At 43.6% G+C, this 20,414-nt stretch overlaps 1 protein-coding gene and 1 non-coding gene across 2 annotated transcripts in view; both read left to right on the forward strand.

Annotated features, from left to right (window-relative positions):
- The first annotated feature begins 16,753 nt into the window (after positions 1-16,753).
- On the forward strand, positions 16,754-16,857 carry LOC116814025 (small nucleolar RNA U13). The gene has a single exon (XR_004371128.1). It is a non-coding gene; the product is annotated as a small nucleolar RNA U13 (small nucleolar RNA).
- A 2,752-nt stretch (positions 16,858-19,609) lies between these two features.
- Positions 19,610-20,414, forward strand: part of NSMAF (neutral sphingomyelinase activation associated factor) — an 82,655-nt gene continuing 81,850 nt past the window's right edge. The window contains 2 exon segments of the mRNA XM_058444655.1: positions 19,610-19,729; positions 19,731-19,774. Coding sequence (XP_058300638.1) covers positions 19,610-19,729; positions 19,731-19,774 — 164 coding nt within the window.

The raw sequence follows: 20,414 nt of genomic DNA on the forward strand, positions 1-20,414 counted from the left end.
CTATTATTTATGTCTTCTTTAATTTTTTTCAGCAATATTTTAAAGTTTTCATTTAAAGATTTAATACAAATCTTTCACCTCCTTGGTTATGTTAATCCCTAAGTATTTTATTCTTCTTGATGCTATCGTAAATGGAATTGTTTTCTTAATTTTGCTTCTGGATTGTTTATTGTTAGACAAACATCGCCTTTTAAACAATGAAACAAAGGGAGTCTATATTGTCTGGAGAAGGGCAACTGAAGTGGCTGAAACAACGGAAAGAGAAACTGCACTGACAAAACAAGCCACAAAGTAGGGCCTCTTCAGTTTGTCAGGGTGTGGATTGGAAAGTCATGTATTAACAGAGCACACATAATTCTAAATCACCTGAATAAGATAAAATGGATTTGTCAGCTATTCTCAAAATGCTAGTTTTAGGAGCAGTCTCTGAAACTTGAACAAGGTCAGTACAATAAATAAGAGGAAGTCCAACCTCGCAAAGTAGGTAATAGACTAATAAAGTTGTATTTTTCATTCTCTCAACCAGTACTTACTGATGAAATACACATGAGACAGACACTCTGCCAATTGCTAGGAATAACAATTAAGATAACCCTGTGCTTAAATAGCTCTTATTAGAATAAGGTAAACAAACATATAAATATGTAATTACATTATAGTATGATCTAAAACTAGATCATGAGCAGGAAACTATGAGAATGCTGGAGGTTCAATACCTACTTTGTTCTGTTTAAGGTGTGAGTATGTAAAAAATGGTGATTGGAAATGGCTCAAAGGGAAGGTGAATTTTGACTTGAATAATGAATGATTAGTTGGTCGGATGGGAATTACCAAATTCAAAATAGCTTGGCAAAGTCTTAGGTGTGTGAATGTGCACAGGAGATTCAGCACAGCTCATGCCCCTAAAGGCATCCCTACCAGCCTAAAGGCATCCCTACCAGCCTAAAGGCATCCCTACCAGCCTACTGCATCTTGGAGAGATGCAGAAAGTGAGCAGTAACCATAGCCATTAAGCCATAGATTCAGGACCAAAGATTACATATTTTTTTGCCAACCTTCTCCCCATGCCTCATCTCTCTATTTACCTCTGCCATCATTAGTAGTCCAAGCTTTTCAGGCCATTGGCTGACTCAGGACACTCATTCCCAGTCTGGTCCCATCTCTCATACTTCTCCATCCTGCCCCAACTTTTAGTCCTTTGTCCTGTGTAATCCTGAGTTCTCACACCTCAAGTAACTTAGTACCAAGAGATAACTGTCTTCCTTGCTTTGCTGCATCCAACCATTTTTTTCCTTCCTCCTTTAAAAGCTAGAATTCCTTAGAAGTTAATGACACCAGGCTATACCATTTGATATTCAAGTTAGTTGTTATAATCTACTGGCATCTTGGGAAACCCGCCTGATTCATGAAAGGCTTTGGCTCTGGACTCAGTGAGTTTTTCTCCTTCTTATTTCATCATTATTCTTGATGACATTCACACCCAATGGCTGACCTATCTAATATTTTAGCTTACTGGCTCTTTCATCTTGTCACCTCCAATTGTGTGTCTTATTCTTCTTGGACTGCCATAACCAAATACCATAGATTGGGTGGCTTAAACAACAGAGATGTATTTTCTCACAGTTCTGGAGTTTGGGAAGTCCAAGTCAAGGTGCCAGTTGATTCAGTTTCTGGTGAGGGCCCTCTTCCTAGCTTGCAGACAGTGCCTTCTTGCTGTGTCCTCACATGGCAGACAGAAAGAACAAGATTTCTCTTTATTCCTCTTCAGTCCTATCAGAGCAAGGCCTGATCCTTATGACCTAATTCAGTCTTAATTACCTTCTAAAAACTCTATCTCTAGATGCAATCACATTGGTGTTTAGGGCCTCAATATGTGAATTTTTGGAGGCGGGACAACACAATTCAGTCCATAGCACTGTGTTTTCCTCTACCTTTTGGTGCCCTCTTGGTTACCAGTTATTTTCTTTGTAGCATTCATCATGATCTGCAATTATTTTATATCATTGTTTGTTTATAGTCAGTTTTACCTAGTAGAAGTTCTGTAAGAACTGAAACCATATCTGCCTTATCCATACTTATCCCCAGCCCTTGACATTGTTCAGGTGCACAAGTGTTGAATTAATAAATGAATGGACTACAAATTTTATGCAGGGAAAATATTTAGAAACAAAGAACAAAAGGTAATCAGAGAAAGGTTCTTAAAAGACATCATGTGCCTCTCTATGGAGCTAAATTTTCCCTTGGGGCTTTTGTGAGCATCCAGGAGATGGCCCCAAGAGATGGGAGAAAACATGCATTCTGATAAAGACTTGTATTCAAATGTTAATAGGAGCTTTATCCATAATATCTAAAAACACTGAACACAACTCAGATATTCATAAACTGTTGAAGAGATAAATTGTGGTATCTCTATACCATGAATTACTGCTCAGCGATAAAAATGAATAAACTACTGGTCCACATAGCAATGCCAATAAATCTCAAAGCACCATGCTAAGTGAAGGAAGTCAGATATAAATTACTACACACTGTATAATTCCATTTGTATGAAATTCTAGAAAACGTAAGCCTGTAGTGACAGAATGCAGATCAATGGTTGCCAGGGACCAGGAATGCAGGCAGGGACTCCTTATAACACGACACAAGGAAACATCGTAGTATGGTGAAATATTCTATATTATATTCATGGTGAGGGTTACATGACTGCACACATTTGTCAAAACTCATCCAACTGCACACTTAAAATTGATCAATTTCATTGTATATAAATTATACCTCAATAAACACAATTGAAAATGGATTTACAAATGTATAAACATTATAAATGGCTACTAAGAGAAACTAAGGAAAAGCAAACCTTAGGATTGATGTCAGAAACATCAAACTTGTCCTCTACCCTCTTACCCTCTTCCTTTTGAGGCCACTGTTTCCCAGGAGCACTTTTGAGATAAGAACTGTGAGATAAGATTGTTCTGGAGCAGCTCTTCTCCCTTGGGTATGGACAGGAGTGTAATGATTTATTTTCTTCCCATGAGGTCCCTTAGAGCTTTACTTCAAGTAATGAGAATTTCTGATTCTTATCAGTTTCTTTGAAAGACCTCAGAATTGCCACTGGAAACATATAATTACAAAGAAAGTAGACTCTGTGTCAGGCAGCCATGGGATCAAATCATGTTACTTTTATTTACTAATTGAGTGGATTGCTTATGTTATTAAACTGCACAAAGCCCAACTTGTCCCCTTCTGAAGATTGGATATAATAGAACAATCTCACCAAGTGATCTTAAAGATTTGCTAAGAAGTCAAGCAGTTCCTGAGGAGCAGCAGGTGACAACTGTTAGGCTGGCTTGCCAAATATCCTTGAATTTAACTGGTGAGGACACAATGAACCCAAATGTATTTAGACAGTTTATTACTCACGAGAGGGCAGACATTGTGAGCTTCATGCAGGCATCAGCTTCCCTTGCCTGTCAGGTACATGGGGGTGATAAAGGCACCCAGGTGGGTGTTGCACACACAGTGGTTTGGAGCACTCCTGAAGAATGCCAACCTTAGGACCCCTCTGGCATTATATGGGGGTTGGCAAACCTGTTCCTCCTGCCCTTCAGAAACAGAGATTACATTTGTTATTCTGGGATGTTAGCAAATCTTCCCTGGGAGAGGAGGGTGAGGTTTTTATCTTTACTACCCAGGAATGGAGAGAGAGAGAGGACAGATAGACAGAGTCACTGTCTACCTTTACTAAACTGGAATGTAAATAAATCTGCACAAATTGACTATTGATGCTTAGACAAGGAAAAATGTAGATTCATGGAGAATTTTCTTGCAACAAGATTGAAGGAGAAAAATGAATGCAAATTACAGAGCTCAGTGTATGCTACAGAGTAATCACATAATTAATTCAGACGGTAATAATATTGACAATTATGAAGATGAGGTAACAGTGGCAAAAATAGCATTTTTCTCTAAACCTGGCACCACCATTCCTCTTAGGAAATGAATTATATTTGTTGGAAAAATGTGTTAATAAGTGTTTGCAATAAAATGTGAACCAAAGAGAAGTGGATGGAACTGCTGTCTTTGAGACCTGGAAAGAAACCTGTTGTTCTAAAGTAGTATATCTTAAACAGTGGTCTCAAGATCAGCATCAGCATTACCTGGGAGCTTAACAGAAATGCAGTTTCTTTCCAGGGACAGTCAGGGGTGCTTATAGTTCCATCTACTCTAGAGACTGAGGCGGGAGGATCACTTGAGCCCAGGAGTAGTGCCAAAGTGAGCTATGATTGTGCCTGCAAATAGCTGCTCTACTCCAGTCTGGGCAATATAATAAGACCTTGTCTCTAAAACAGTTTAAAAATGGAAAACCTACAGATTCTCAGTTCCTACTTCAGTCCCACTCAATCACAAACTGCAGGTGGGCTGAGAAATCCTGTTTTAAACAAGCTGGGTGATTCTGGTGCACACTGACGTTTGAGAACTATTGCTCTAGAGAAAGATGGGGAGATAAGAAAAGAGGAGACAGGAGAGAGGGAGAAAATGGGAAGATGTGAGACTGGATTCTTTATGGATGAGCAGCATGAGGAATCATCAGTGGTAGACTTAGAATCCTAAGTAGTAGGCTGAGAGAAGAATTCATGTGGAATTTTTTACAAAGCAGTTTGTACAGACATTACTCCTCCCTGGACTCACAGCTATCCAGTAAACACTAATACTGTGGGGCTGGGAGGGAGGTCAGCCAGGAAAGGGGCCTCACATGGTGAAAACAAAGACCAGAGTAAAGAACCAGACCTTAGGAGACAGAGGAAGCCATGAAGATAGAAACCCTGAGAGAAATGAGGCCCATTTTGGAAAGGACTTTGAAATCCATGAGCCTTAGAGCCAACTTTGTCTACAAGACAATGCACTAGAGCAGAGGGCCCCAACTCACACGTGAGTCACAGTAATATTATGATGATGAGCCCAACAGATGTCTTGAGTGCTGCAAGAAAATACCAAGAGAGGATTACTGTTTCATACAACTAAAGCCTAACGAATGTGGTAATACCCTGTTTAAAAATTACCAGAGATACATTTTCCACTTGACCTGCAGGGGTTTGGTTGTTCTATTGGCTCAGCTTATTCATATCTTTATGTTGTAAGGAAGGACTATAAGGAATAAAAGCAGCCATATGGCCTTCATTAAAGGTGGGATCAGATGAGGAATGAGAAAAGGATTTTATAGTTCTTTTTTTTTTTTGAGATGGAGTCTCGTTCTGTTGCCCAGGCTGGAGTGCAGTGGCACGATCTCGGCTCACCGTAAGCTCCACCTCCTGGGTTCACGCCATTCTCCTGCCTCAGCCTCCTGAGTAGCTGGGACGACAGGCACCCGCCACTATGCCCGGCTAATTTTTTTGTATTTTTAGTAGAGACGGGGTTTCACCATGTTGGCCAGGATGGTCTCGATCTCCTGACCTCGTGATCTGTCCGCCTCAGCCTCCCAAAGTGCTGGGATTACAGGCATGAGCCACCCCACCCAGCCAAGGATTTTATAGTTCTTATCCCCAAGAAGATGAAAGCAGAAAGTGAATGCCCATTCAGCTTCGTTTGTTATTTTTAGGAGTGTTGGCCTAAAGAAAGAAATTGAGTCAAAATTACTATAGGTAGAGAGTTTATTTGGCCTAAAGTTAAGGACTGCAGCCCAGAAAATACTTCGAAGTCACCTTGGGAAGTGCTCTGGAGAACAAAGGAGAGATTGGAGCTGTTAAAGAAAAAAATGATGAATTGGGAGAGGGAGCCATGATGAAAGTATAAAAGTGGTTTGTCAGGAATCCTCATTAGTTTACAAAAATGACATTGTTAGTAATTGGCTATACATTGTTGAGCTATTAGGTATGAATTATGGTGTCCAGCATATGGCATTATTAGGCTAATTTATAGCTACCGGAGGCATCAGCCAGTCTAGAGGCCACATGACAAGCAACTTCAAAATGATTACTTAGCTCAAGGGGGTGAGAAGATGGGTGGAATATGACTGCAGTCTCATTCCAACGCCCCGCTGGGTCCGTGTTTTTTTTTTTTCTTTTTCTTTTTCTTTTTTTTTTTTTGAGACAGGGTCTTACTCTGTCACCCAGGCTGGAGTGCAGTGGTGTGATCACTGCTCACTTCAACCTCAATGTCCTAGGTGTGGGGAAAAGAAAGAGAGATCAGATTGTTACTGTGTCTGTGTAGAAAGAAGTAGACATAAGAGACTCCATTTTGTTCTGTACTAAGAAAAATTCTTCTGCTTTGAGATGCTGTTAATCTGTAACCCTACCCCCAACCCTGTGCTCCCTGAAACACGTGCTGTGTCAACTCAGGGTTAAATGGATTAAGGGCTGTGCAGGATGCTTTGTTAAACAAATGCTTGAAGGCAGCATGCTTGTTAAGAGTCATCACCACTCCCTAATCTCAAGTATCCAGAGACACAACACACTGCGGAAGTCCACAGGGACCTCTGCCTAGGAAAGCCAGGTATTGTCCAAGGTTTCTCCCCGTGTGATAGTCTGAAATATGGCCTCGTGGGAAGGGAAAGACCTGACTGTCCCCCAGCCCGACACCCGTAAAGGGTCTGAGGAGGATTAGTAAAAAAGGAAGGAATGCCTCTTGGCAGTTGAGATAAGAGGAAGGCATCTGTCTCCTGCTCGTCCCTGGGCAATGGAATGTCTCGCTGTAAAGCCCAATTGTATATTCCGTCTACTGAGATAGGGGAAAACCGCCTTAGGGCTGGAGGTGGGACGTGGTGGCAGCAATACTGCTCTTTAAGGCATTGAGATGTTTATGTATATGCACATCAAAAGCACAGCACTTTTTTCTTTACCTTGTTTATGATGCAGAGACATTTGTTCACATGTTTTCCTGCTGACCTTCTCTCCACTATTACCCTATTGTCCTGCCACATCCCCCTCTCCGGGAAAAGCCCGATAATGCTCAATAAATACTAAGGGAACTCAGAGGCCAGTGCCGTCACGGGTCCTCCGTAAGCTGAACGACAGTCCCCTGGGCCCATTTTTCTTTCCCTATACTTTGTCTCTGTGTCTCTTTCTTTTCCAAGTCTCTCGTTCCACCTGATGAGAAACGCCCACAGGTGTGGAGGGGCAACCCACCCCTTCACTAGGCTCAAGTGTTCCTCCCACCTTACCTCCTGATGAGGTGGGACCACAGGTGTGCTCCACCATGCCTAGCTATTTTTTTAGTTTTTTGTAGAGACGAGCTGTCACTATGCTTGTTGCCCAGGCTGGTCTCAAACTCCTGTGTTCAAGAGACCCTCCCACCTCGGCCTCCCAAAATGCTAGCATTGCAGGCATGAGTCACCGTGCCCTGCCTGGGTCTGGGCATTTAAAGGAGGCTTCCATTCCTCACATTAAAAGTTTATTTTCTTTCTCTCAAGGCAATGTGATCTAGTGGTTACGTGACTGGGCTTTGGGTCTAAACTGAGATTCCAATCCCAGCTCCTCGACTTTCCAGGTGTGTGATCTCATGTTTCAGTTTCCTCATATACAAAACAGGGATGATCGTGCCTGCGTCATAGAATGGTTATGATGACTAAACAAGTTAACATACAAAAAAATACTTAAAGTAGTACTTAGCAAATGATAACTGGTGGTACCGGTGGCATTAGCAGTAGTGTCCCAGGACCAGTACTGTGGGAAAAGCCCTTGAAAAAAAAAAAGGCAATATCAATGTGTTTGGGGGAAAATAAGTGAAGAAAAGAGTTGAAAGCTTTGTTCTCTGGAGTGGCCAAGCTTAAGGAACAACAAATCCCAACGGGTAGAGTGTGTGCTGAGAGTCACAAAGGAAAGCAAACCAAGCCGAGTTCTCAAGACCATTGCAAAAGAGAAATTGGAGAGACAGGAGGCAGGCCTGGGCTAGGGAAATGATCCTGGGCCAACGATGGCTCCTTGACAGTGGTTTCTTGCAAATCTTGAAGTAGAAAATTTAAACACACATTCAGTGTTTTCCTAGTCCAGAAATTGACCAGAGAAAAATGGAAAAAGAGAATCCTTTAGGATGTACCCTCCAAAAATGCTGTTTATACACTAATTTTTGCATAAGAAAATGGGTAATAAATGTAATTTGGTTTTCAATTACGAAAGTAATACAGTCCACCCTTAGAGACATGGTTGATTGAATCCATGGATGAAGAACCCACAGATACAGAGGCTGACTATAAAGGACTTGAGCATCTGATAATTTGGTATTTGCACAGAGAGTATAGGCCAGTCCTGGGATATCCCCAAAACACTGAAGGAAAACTGTATACAGAAGTCTCCCTATATGTGTGAGGAATACCTTCTGAGGTCCCCAGTGGCTGCCTGAAACCTCAGATAGTACCGAACCCTATACACACCATGTTTTTTCCGTCTGATAACTGAGGTGGCTACTGAGTGTCTAAAGGGCAGGGAACATCTGTGGCATGGAGACGCTAGACAAAGGGAGGACTCACATCCCCAGTAGGACAAAGCCAGACAGCAACAGAGAGCATGCAATTTCATCATGCTACTCAGAACGCCTAGCAATTTAAAATGCATAAATTATTTCTGACATTTTCCATTTAATATTTTTGGCCTGCTGTTGACTGCAGGTAACTGAAACTGCAGAAAGTGAAACTGTGAATAAGGGGGCACTTTTATATTCTTTGGGAAATACGTAGGAGTATAAAGAAGAAAACAAAAATCATAATCTCTGTATTAGAAATAACTGCTATAAACACTTGTTAATTTTTAGTACACTTAAGATATATTGAGGTAATATAAAATACACTATTTCCAAATTTTTCACAAATTCATTGTAGTCATTTCCCTAGGTAATTAAATCTTCTTTAGAAACAGGATTTTAAATGACCACATATTATTTTACTGAATAGATAACAATTTACTTAACCATTGACCTCTTAGTAGAAACTAGATTACTGTTGGTTTGTTTGTTTTTGTTTTTTTAACCAAGACTAGGTAGCAAGTATCTAGAGATTCCCTTGATTATCTCTCTTAGTTCACATGACTTCCCCAAATCCAAGACTGATGAGGGAAATGAAACGTTCTGTCACCCAGGCTGGAGTGCAGTGACACGATTTTGGCTTACTGCAACACCTGCCTCCCAGGTTAAAGCAATTCTCCTGCCTCAACCTCCCGAGTAGCTGGGATTCCGGGCACACACCACCACGCCCAGCAAATTTTTGCATTCTTAGTAGAGACAGGGTTTCATCATGTTGGCCAGGCTGGTCTCGAACTCTTGACCTAGTGATCTGCCCTCCTAGGCCTCCCAAAGTGGTATGAATACAGGCATGAGCCACCGCGCCCAGCCCTACTGTTGGTTTTTAACTGATTAAACGTAAAACTGGGACAGACACTGTGGCTCACGCCTGTCATCTCAGCACTTTGACAGGCCAAGGCGGAGGATCACTTGAGCCCGGGAATTCAAGAGACCAGCCTGGGCAACATAGAAAGACTGTGTATGTACAAGTTTTTTTTTTTTTTTTTTAGCTGGGTGTGGTGGTGCTCACCCGTACTCCCAGCTACCCAGAAGGCTGAGATCAAAGAATTGCTTCAGCCTGGGAGGCGGAGGTTGCAGTGAGTTGAGATCATGCCACTGCACTCTAGCCTGGGCAACAGAGAGAGACCTTGTGTCAAAAAACAAAAATTTTGTTGAATCCTGTGATATATTTAAATTGCCTTCCAGAAGAGCCAGTTCACATGTATACATCTCTTCCCAGCTCTGCATTCAGTGATTTCACGTTGGTAACATGAAATTGGCCATAGTGGGGGTATTTTACATGACAGAAATTGGCAAACACTCCAAATCAGCCTGTTTTCTTCCAACTTGCTGGTTACTAAACATTTACCAGTTTACACTAGAGAAATTTACCAATTTTACTTCCATCAATAGTGTTTAAGCACTTCAGCACTGGACACGACCATTGACAGTAGGGATATTTGTCACGTCGATATCTGAAAATAGTATCTCATTTTGTTTTAATTTTCACTTACTTTTTATGAAGTTGACATTTCTGTATTTTAGGACATACAATGTATATCTTCAAATTATGGTTTTATTTATAATTTCCTGTTTATCTTCTAACCTAATCTATACTAATCTCTGATTAGCAACATGCATAGTAAAAACATTGCTGGATTTATCAAGTACAAGGGAGAAGATCTTAAATGAGGGATGACTTCAGCAATTATCCTAATCTTTACCCAAGCAAGGAAGATAAACTGTGCAGGTGACAGATAACAGATGCCCTCCGGAAGCTGTATAGAACCCATGGAGGAAAAATTTTTGCCAGTATGGGCATATACAGCTCCTATTTCATTTTTTCCAACTGGACATAAAAATCAGAACCTCAGAAACAGTATTAACTGCATGGGAAAAAAATCATCTAAAAAATCCTGTTAAAAAAAATGTGAGGTCTTATTCCTCCATTAATTTCAACACTAACTCACAGGCCCAGATAAGTATGAAAGGGAAAAGAGGAGGCTTGCACTGGCATTGCCAAAATGAGAAAACGTAAGTGGTTACACGCAATGTCTGCTGTGACTTAACTGCCTCGAATCTCATTACTACCCCAGGACCTGGTCCTACTCACACACGCATTTTCATTTGTTTTTCCACCCCTTTCTTACTTCACCCGTGTACTTTGGGGAACGCTAACTTCTATCTCCAATTCTAGAGATGGCCCAAAGTCTCAGAGAACATTTCATTTCCCTCATCAATCTTGGATTTGGGGAAGTCATGTGAACTAATAGGGACAATCAAGGGAGTCTCTAGATACTTCCTAGCCATGCTGGGCTGGATGAGGTCTCTCGCCCTGAGGGAGAAAGTAGACAGCTGGCCAAATACCAGAAGCTACCTATTACCAGCCATAGGGGAAGGGAACCAGACTTAGAAGGCAGCTAACTATGGGGAAGGCCTAACAGAAAGATGACGAAAAACTGTGCCTCTGATGAACTTGTTGAGCCACTGGATTAACGAACATTGATGTATATTATACTTTGGATTTCCAGGTACCTGAGCTACAAATTCCTGTGATGGCTAATTTTGTGTGTCAACTTGACTGGTCCCTGGGGTCAGATATTTGGTTAAACATTATTGTGGGCCGGGCGCGGTGGCTCACGCTTGTAATCCCAGCACTTTGGGAGGCCGAGGCGGGCGGATCACAAGGTCAGGAGATCGAGACCACGGTGAAACCCCGTCTCTACTAAAAATACAAAAAATTAGCCGGGCGTGGTGGCGGGCGCCTGTAGTCCCAGCTACTCGGAGAGGCTGAGGCAGGAGAATGGAGTGAACCCAGGAGGCGGAGCTTGCAGTGAGCTGAGATTGCGCCACTGCACTCCAGCCTGGGCAACAGAGCAAGACTCCGTCTCAAAAAAAAAAAAAAAAAAAAAAAAAACATTATTGTGGGTATGTCTGTGGGGGAGGTTCCGTTTGAGTTGATGGACTGAGTAAAGCAGACAGCCTTCCCAATGTGGAGAGGCCTCAAGCAATCTATTGGAGGCCTGAATAGGACACGAAAGTGGAGTAAGAGAGAATAATCTCTCTTTGCCTGACTGTCTTTCGGCTGGTACATTGTTCTGCCTCTGGGCTTGGGATGAGACTAGAGATTATACAGTGGGTTCTCCTGGTTTTCAGGCTCTTGGGCTCAGACTTGGATATATACATTCCAGACTCCTGTATATAAACTCCTATTAGTTCTGTTTCTCTGGAGAACCCAGACTCATACAATTCCCTTTGTTATTTAAGCGAAATATGCAAGAGGAAACAGCTGATCACAGTTCTATCTAAATTTTCCTGCTGTCCATGTAAGTTGTGAGCTTCTTTCAGGCTTGTAACACAGTGGTCAAACTTTAAAATGTAAAACATATCATGTCATTTTCCTGCTCTTACCCCTCCAGTGGCCTGTGTCGCACATTAATAACAATAATAATAGAACATCCAGTGCCCACCTTTGTCCTGTGGTCTGGGCCCTGCTGCCTCTATCTCTCGCCGTTAGTGTGCTCTAGACACTAAAGTGCTGGTTCAGGCTGTTGACCTTGCTATTCCTTCTACCTGGAATGCCTTTTCCCAGGATCTGCACATTCAAGTTTCTTAATTCATTTAGTTGCCAGCTCAAATATCAATGATCAGAGGAGACTTCTCTGACCCCTTACTGTGGTCCAGTTTTTCTTGTGATACTTATCCTTACCTAAATTTACATTATTCACTTTTTAAATAGTCACTCTCACCAGAAGTTAAGTTCCAAAGGGCAAGGACTTCATATCATTTATGGCTGAGTCTCTAGTACCTAGAACATTTCCTGGCATACAATAAAGTCAATACCTTTTAATGAAGACCATGTAAAGAAAAAAATAATAGTCTCAGGTCTTCCTTAAGAAGAAGAAGACGTCCTTAAGAAGAAGTATCAATATGTATTCCTGGCTAGTTTTCATTTTAGTAATGGGGTACACATTGCAGATTGACTGACCCAGGAGCCATTCCCAACCTGCTTCTGCCTGGCGGCTTGGCAATATTGAGGCTGTAAGAGTTAAACACTTGTTTGCCCAGTCTCCACTGCTGCTATGCAAGAATTCTGGCCTGGAAGATTGGTGTGCATTTCTGGGAGTGCTTTTGGTCTACTAATAAGAGAAACACATAAGGCTGGCCCTGCCCTTCCTCCTTATTTCTCCTCAGAAGCTGAGTACAATCATGGTGATGGAGCATGATCTTGTGATCAAAAGGCTACAAGTCTAAGAGAAAAGTCAGGCTTCTATTAATCATCTGTGCCACCCATGCCAATGATGAGGAAATGTACTCCAACTATTGATTGAATTTTCTTTTATTTACGGTACAACAAATCAAAATAGATACAAGTGCTGACAAAAGAAAGTGCAATATTCAATTCAACAAACATTTACTGGGCAACTGCTAAGTGCAAGACACTGTATTTAGTGGTAATGTGGATATAAAGACCAACAAGTCACTGTTCCTGTCCCCAAGGAGATTCTAACCCAAAGAGGGAGATAGGCCTTATAAGGTAAAATGGGATCACTGTTCACATCCCCATCCAACCACGGTCTCAAAGGCACCCCCACCCACTAACGCCCAGCTGGATGCGTGACATACACTGATGTGAAATAAATATGTATTGAGTAAGTGAATGTGAGATAAATTCCACTTGGGTGCATTAAAAAGACTTCAGGCCGGGTGCAGTGGCTCATGCCTGTAATCTCAGCACTTTGGAAGGCCGAGGCGGGTGGATCACGAGGTCAGGAGATTGAGACCATCCTGGCTAACATGGTGAAACGCCGTCTCTACTAAAAATACAAAAAAATTAGCTGGGCTTGGTGGTGGGCGCCTGTAGTCCCAGCTACTCTGGAGGCTGAGGCAGGAGAATGGCGTGAACCCAGGAGGCGGAGCTTGCAGTGAGCTGAGATCCCGCCACTGCACTCCAGCCTGGGCCACAGAGCGAGACTCTGTCTCAAAAAAAAAAAAAAAAAAAAAAAAGACTTCAAATAAGTTTTGAATGGGAATTTAAAGGACAGGTAGGATTTTCACAGGAAGAAATGGTGGTAGAAAGGTAGGACGGCACTTTAGACAGAGAGAACAGGAAGCTTAAAAGCATGAAGGCAGTCATACCGTGTAAGGGAGTGGCGATTGCCCATTTTCTTCAGGTAAGAAAAGAATGTGCTACTACAGGTTGAGTATCCCTTATCTGAAATGCTTGGGACCAGAAATATTCTTGGTTTCAGAATTTTGTTTTGGATGTTGAAATGCTTGCAGAATACATACTGGTTGAACATCTCTAATCCAAAAATCTGAAATCCAAAATGCTCCAAGGAGCATTTCTATCGAGCATCATGTCAGCACCCAAAAAGTTTTGGATTTTGGAGTATTTTGGATTTGGGATTTTTTGATTTGGGAAGCTCAAACTGTATCAGAAATTTTTTTCTCAACAGCCCTCTGTCATGGTACCAGTTGAAATTACCTGGAGATTGAGTACAGAGAATCAACATTAAGAAATTAGTCAGGAGAGAAACAAACTAAGGAGACTGACAAGAAGCAAGAATCAAGGTAGGAGAAAAGCAAAGAAACTGTGGGCTCTTGGAAGTAATGGGAGCAAAGCCCTCCAATGAGAAGATACGTCAAATGCTATGTTATACTACATTTGATTCTGCAGGTAGCTCAGAAAGATGAAGCTAGAAAAGTGATCAGTGAATGTAGTGATTTGACAAGAACCATTACAGTGGAGTGGTGGAAATAGAAGTCCAATTATTATTATTACTTTTGGAGGCAGAGTCTTGCTGTGTTACCCAGGCTGGAATGCAGTGGTGTAGTTAGAGTTCACTGCAGCCTCAAACTCCTGGACTCAACTTATCCTCTCACCTCAGCCTTCCAAGTAGCTGGGACTACAGGCACGCACCACCATGCCTGGCTAATTTTTAAAATTTTTTTGTAGAGATGAAGTCTCACTATGTTGTCCAGGCTGGTCTTGAACTCCTGCCTCAAGCCATCCTCCTGCCTTAGCCTCCCAAAATGCTGGGATTATAGGTGTGAGCCACCACATCTAGACTGGACGTCCAATTGGAATGGACTGTAGAAAACACAAGGTGAGAAAATGGAGCAGCATGTATAGGCAGGTGTTTCAAGAAGTTCCTCTGTGAATGGGGAGTTGGAGAGAGATGTAGGATAAAGGGAAAGTTTTTTGAAAACTACATTTATATTCAAATAGAAATGATTCAACAGTGAGGGGAGAAATAGACAAAGCAAGAGAGAGAAAGAAAGAAGAAAGGGTCATTGCAAAGGCTAAATTGTTGGGAAGAAAGGAGAAGTTGGCCTTTGATAGGAGCAAATATACCTTAAAATAGCGGAAATGAAGACAAAGCATAAGAGGGCAGATGCTAGGGTGGATGCTTTGGTGAGGGGAGGATGAGGGAGCTCCAGTCTCAGTTCTCTCAATTCTCCACAAACACAAACTGTTATAGAGGAAGTGAGTCTCTTCTGAGTTATTGTTCAAGACAATCCCTTTGATTGTGTTTCTTCCCTTCTTTCTGCCAAAGAGAGACAAAATCGGACACTAGTTCAAATGGTAAAGACAGATTTTAATCAGTAATACATTATTGCAATAGGGGACAGGAGTCAGCACGAATTCAACTTTGATTTGTGCAAAGGTGGATGGACATTTTTGAAGTGAAAGTGAGGGAGTAGGGAGGGGGAAATCAGGGGCTGAATAGAGGAAGGGAATTAAAAATCTAGAAAGGGTTGGTCAGTGTAAATGTGATTAGATCAGCTGTGTCCGCTAGCTGGTCATTATTGAAGTTGAGATTCTATTTTCTCACAGAGCCTGTAAGACAAGACCCTATACTTCCTGATGATTACATTTCAAAGAAATAGATTTCAGGTCCTTGAGAAAGACACTGAGTTGTAGGAGACACATATACATCTTAAAGGGACAGAGGAGTGATTCACAATTGTAAGCCCTTTTTGGTAAATGTTCTAAGAAAGGGCGGTCAGAGTACACCCTTTACTATGTCAGATGTTGGCTTTACTATCTCAGATGGGGCTTATGTCAGATGTTGGCTGGAACAAATAGTAAATTCTTTTTTTTTTTTTTTTTTTTGAGGGATAGAGTCTTGCTCTGTCACCCAGGCTGGAGTGCAATGGCGCTTTCTCAGCTCACTGCAACCTCCACCTCCTGGGTTCAAGCGATTCTCCTGCCTCAGCCTCCCAAGTAGCTGGGATTACAGGCGCCCGCCACCACGCCCGGCTAATTTTTTGTATTTTTAGTACAGATGGGGTTTCACCATGATGGCCAGGCTGGTCTCAAACTTCGGAGCCCAAGTGATCCACCCACCTTGGCCTCCCAAAGTGCAGGGATTACAGGTGTGAGCCACCCGTGCCCGGCACAAGTAGTAAATTCTTTTAATTGCTTTGAGCTTTCTCAGACAGGTACATTAAGTGGGACTGGGTTATCCTAGGGATGTAGCCTCAAGCTGTTAGAAATTATGTTTGTTTGTTTAAGTCTTTTAATGTGGGGGATGGGGACTGGACTAAATTATTTGTGCTGGTTTTTATAGGCCAAGGTTGAGGCCTAGTTGAGAAGTAGGCTCAGAGGAATTTGGCTAGAGTTGGGTTAAGGAGAGATTCTTTAACAGTCTCTACCTATCAGATCACATTTAATCTTCCTCTAATGTTTAACTTCAAGAAGATGACTTACATTTTGGATTTTTATTGTTGGTTTTTTTTTTCCTTATTCCAGCCAAATTAATCTCTCTCCTCTGAACTCACAGAACCTTTTGTAGTACTTCTCATAAAGAAATTTATCATGTACCTTTTGGCAAATTTTATTATCTTATTTCATCGTGTACCTGCTCATGTATTTATTTCTTAGCTACCAGACGGCATCGCAATTTCCTCCAGGAATGTTGACCTGATGTGTTACAGGTTCTGCACAGCACTTGGACACATGGAAGGGACTCAGTCACAGTCAAAGGGTACCCAGGCACCTTCATTCATTCCCCAAATTTTTAATGGGTGTGCTCACTATACATAGCATTTTGTCCAGTGCTGCTAGGGGTCAAATTCAAAAGACCCAGCCACAGTTTTTATTCTTGGTTTCCCTGCCTTCTCTTCACAGTCCTGCGACTTACTAGAGAAAGCTGAGATGTACCTTTACCTTGAAGCTTTTAAAAACGTAACCCTGCAAAACCTGATCCTTAAGACAGTATGAGATATGTTTCCACAAGCATACAATTTAGAGGTTTGGATCCTTTTGTGGTTCATAAGTGTGATGATTGGGTGTTCATGTGCAGCTGTGAGATGTGCCGCCCTCGAACCTTGTTACGAGTTCGGCACATTACCTGTTTAACGTGAAAAAGAAACTTAGAGGCTTGTTATTCAAGAATCCCTCAAAGGTAAACAATCAAAGGCTCATTCTCAGCATATATGAAGTTATAACCACATTGAGATACCACTCATACCCACTAGAACAGCTCTAAACAAAAGTCAGGTGATAACAAATACTGGTGAAGATGTAGAGAAACTGGAACCCTTCTACGCTGCTGGTGGGCATGTTAAATGGTACAGCCACTTTGGAAAACAGTCTGGCAGTCTCTCAAACATTTAGACATGGAGTTACCATATGACCCACGGTTCTATGGGGGGCAGGCCTACACAAATATATCTCAAAGTCCCGGGATGCCGGGAGGTGGAAGAAAGAGGCTGACAAATAAAGTTCCTTGGGAAGAAACATTTAATAGCGACTAAGGAACAGAAGCCATGTCCATATCTGTGTCTTGGGCAGCAAGATGAGATGGTGGATTGCTGTGCTATTAACCCCCAGACTCATTGCTTTTTTTTTTTTTCTTTTGAGACAAAGTCTCTCTCTCTCTGTATTGCCTAGGTTGGGGTGCAGTGGTACTATCGTGGCTCACAGAAGCCTCAAACTCCTGGACTCAAGTGATTCTCCTTCCTCAGCCTCTCTGGTAGCTGGGACTATAGGTGTGTGCCACTGCACCCAGGTGATTTTTATTTTTTATTTTTTGTAGAGACAGGGTCTTGCTTTGTTGCCCAGGCTGGTCTTGAACTCCTGGCTTCAAGCAATCCTCCAGCCTCAACCTCCAAAAGCATTGGGATTACAGGCATGAGCCATCACTCTAGCCCCTTAGGGCTTATATACCATAGGGGAGGGGTGGTTCAGAAGGGATGTGTAGGACAATTGAAGTATAATAACATCAAGTTGTTTGAATTAAGGACAGAACATACTGGGTAGATACCTGCTCTTACACAAGCAACAACAGATAAAGTAGAAATCTCAGAGGCCTTCCCAGAACAGGGGTCAATCAGAAGCCAACATGGAGGATTAGCTTCCAAGATGGAGCTGCTTTTGCCTCCACATGCAGCAATTCCACTCTTAGATTCCAATTCCACTCAACAGAAATGGAAACATAGGTCCATAAAAAAACTGTACACGACTGTGTACAGCAGCCTTATTCACAATGGCCAAAATGTGGAAACAACTGAAATGTCTATCAACTGATGAATGGATAAACAAAATGCAACAGAATATGCTCCAGCAATCTAAAGGAATGAAGTACTGTACAGATACATGCTACAACATAGATGAACCTTGAAAGCATTACGCTAAATGAAAGAAGCCAGACACAAAAGGCCACATATTGTATGGCTGCATTTATATGAAATATCCAGAATAGGCAAACCCATAGAGATAGGAAATTGATTATTGTTTGCTAGGGCTGAGGTTTGGAGGGTAGAGTTAGGAAGAGTGATAGCTAGAGGGTAGGGGTTTCTTTTACATGTGATGAAAATGTTCTCAAATTGTGGTGATTGTTGAACATATCTGGAAATATACTAAAAATCGCTGAATGATACATTTTAAATGGTTGACTTGTTTGGTATGTGAGTTATATCCCAATAAAGCTGTTATATATAAAAAAAGTCATGAGATCAATTATTTCAACAATCAAGAGACTGTGTTAAAGATTCTTTGCTTGGCCAAACTTCAGTTAGGCTTCGGAATCTTCTCCCAGGTCCTTGTGTGCACTTCCTTGTAAATGCAGTGTTAGGAAGTAACACTGCCACGGCAGTTTAGCAAGAATCCCCCACCCTCCATATGTGATCAAAATTCTTTACTCCCTACCCTTGGTATCTGACCCCCTGGCCTGCCTTCGCTGGGACTCCTGTTAGGTTGGTTCAGCCAGAATTCCCCCCAGAATTGATGTTTCCTCTTAGCAGTTTTCGGAACACCTGCTCCCTGCTCCTGGGCTATAAATCCCCACTTATTCCTGGTGTATTTGGAATAGTTACGATCGAGTTGCCTTCACCCCTTTAACTTCCCTCTTTTTTTTTTTTTTTCACAGGACCCAAAACGTTGTTATTTCAAGTCCTTGTGGCCAACAGATTGGTGGTTTATGTACCAGCATCCCTTTTTATGCGTAAAATATTTAAAACGCAGCCTGCAATGGTTGGTAAAGTGGTGAAACGTTTAGTGTGTGAGGTCGGATCCTAGTCTGGCCGCTGGTCCTGGCGATCCTCTGAGGCGGCCTGAGTTTGGGGCGCCTCGTGTCACCGCACGCCCCTCCTCTGGGCCTGAGTCACGGTGCCGCCGGAGTCCCCACGCGAGGATGCTGCGGTGAGCGCGGCCGGGACGCCGCGTCGGGCTCTCGGCCGCCCAGCGGCGCCGCACTGGAAGCCAGGCCGGCAGCCGCGCGCTCCCCACCCGGCCACCAAGCCCGCCCTCCCCCGCTCCTCCGGACCTCCTCGGCAGGCGGCGGCAGGGCCTGCCTGTGTGCTCTGCGCCTGCCCGCGCCTGCCCTCCATGGCGTTTATCCGGAAGAAGCATCAGGAGCAGCAGCTGCAGCTCTACTCCAAGGAGAGGTGCGTTCCCAGCTGAAGAAGGGCCCAGCCGGGCGCCTGGTCGGGGCCGGTCGTGGGGACGCCGGCTGGAGATCTGAGGGACGGGAGGCGGCGTGGGGGCCGGGCACGGAGGCAGGGGCCGGACGCGCGTCCAGGGCCTGGGCTGGGGGCTGTGGCGGAAACCTGAGGTCCGGATGAGAGGCCGGGGGCCTGGTCTGGGCCGGAGCCTGCCGGGGACAGGAACCGGATGACGGGCCAGGCCAGATTCCACCGCGGAGCCGAGGCACGCCGAGCCAGCTGGCAGTGCAGGTCCCGGCGGCCGCGGGCAGCTCACCCGGAAGGCCGCGCGGGGTCCGGGCGTGGGTCCCTACCCGGGCGCCCAGCACGCGAGCCCGGGCGTTCGCGGGGGAGGGTGAGTACACTGCCTGGCGGGCATCCCCTTTCTAATCCTTCCCCTTAATCGGGTCCAGGCACTCGGCGCCGGCGCCGCAGAGTTGGTCGCCGGGCGGCACCGAGCAGGCCGGCGACCACCCACTCGCATTGCCGCGCGTTTTTCTTGCCGACTCCTTTAGACGCAGGACTACCTCCATGCCCTGGAAGGCTGGGAGGAGGGCCGCCAGAAAGGCCTGATTCTGAGGAAAGCCAAGGTCCTGCCTCCCAAACACTTGCTCCCCGCGCAGTGGACCTTGTGTTGGAAAACTTTGCAGTCGAAATCGCGGTGCGGCAGCGGAGCGCTCATTCTCACTGGCATCCCAGTAAGGATTTGGGATCCCTCGAGCTAAAATGGTCTCACAGCAGTTCCGTTTCAGAGATTCTGGACCTGTCCCCAAGGGAAGTCTCATAAGAAAGCTCACTTCGGCTCTATGTATAGTTCCCAGAGCATTTTTGGTGACAGAAACAACTTGCTGGGTCTGCAGCTCAGATGCCAAAAGGAAAGGGGGGCTGAATCATTTTTACAAACACACTGTTTTGATTGTGAGAGCTACAGATCTTCCAGTGCTGCTAGCCTGGCACGTTGTCTCATCAGTGAATACCAGCAAAACAGGTTACAC

This window comes from Hylobates moloch, unplaced genomic scaffold, assembly GCF_009828535.3.
Source record: "Hylobates moloch isolate HMO894 unplaced genomic scaffold, HMol_V3 SCAFFOLD_9, whole genome shotgun sequence".
NCBI classification, from domain to species: Eukaryota; Metazoa; Chordata; class Mammalia; order Primates; family Hylobatidae; genus Hylobates; species Hylobates moloch.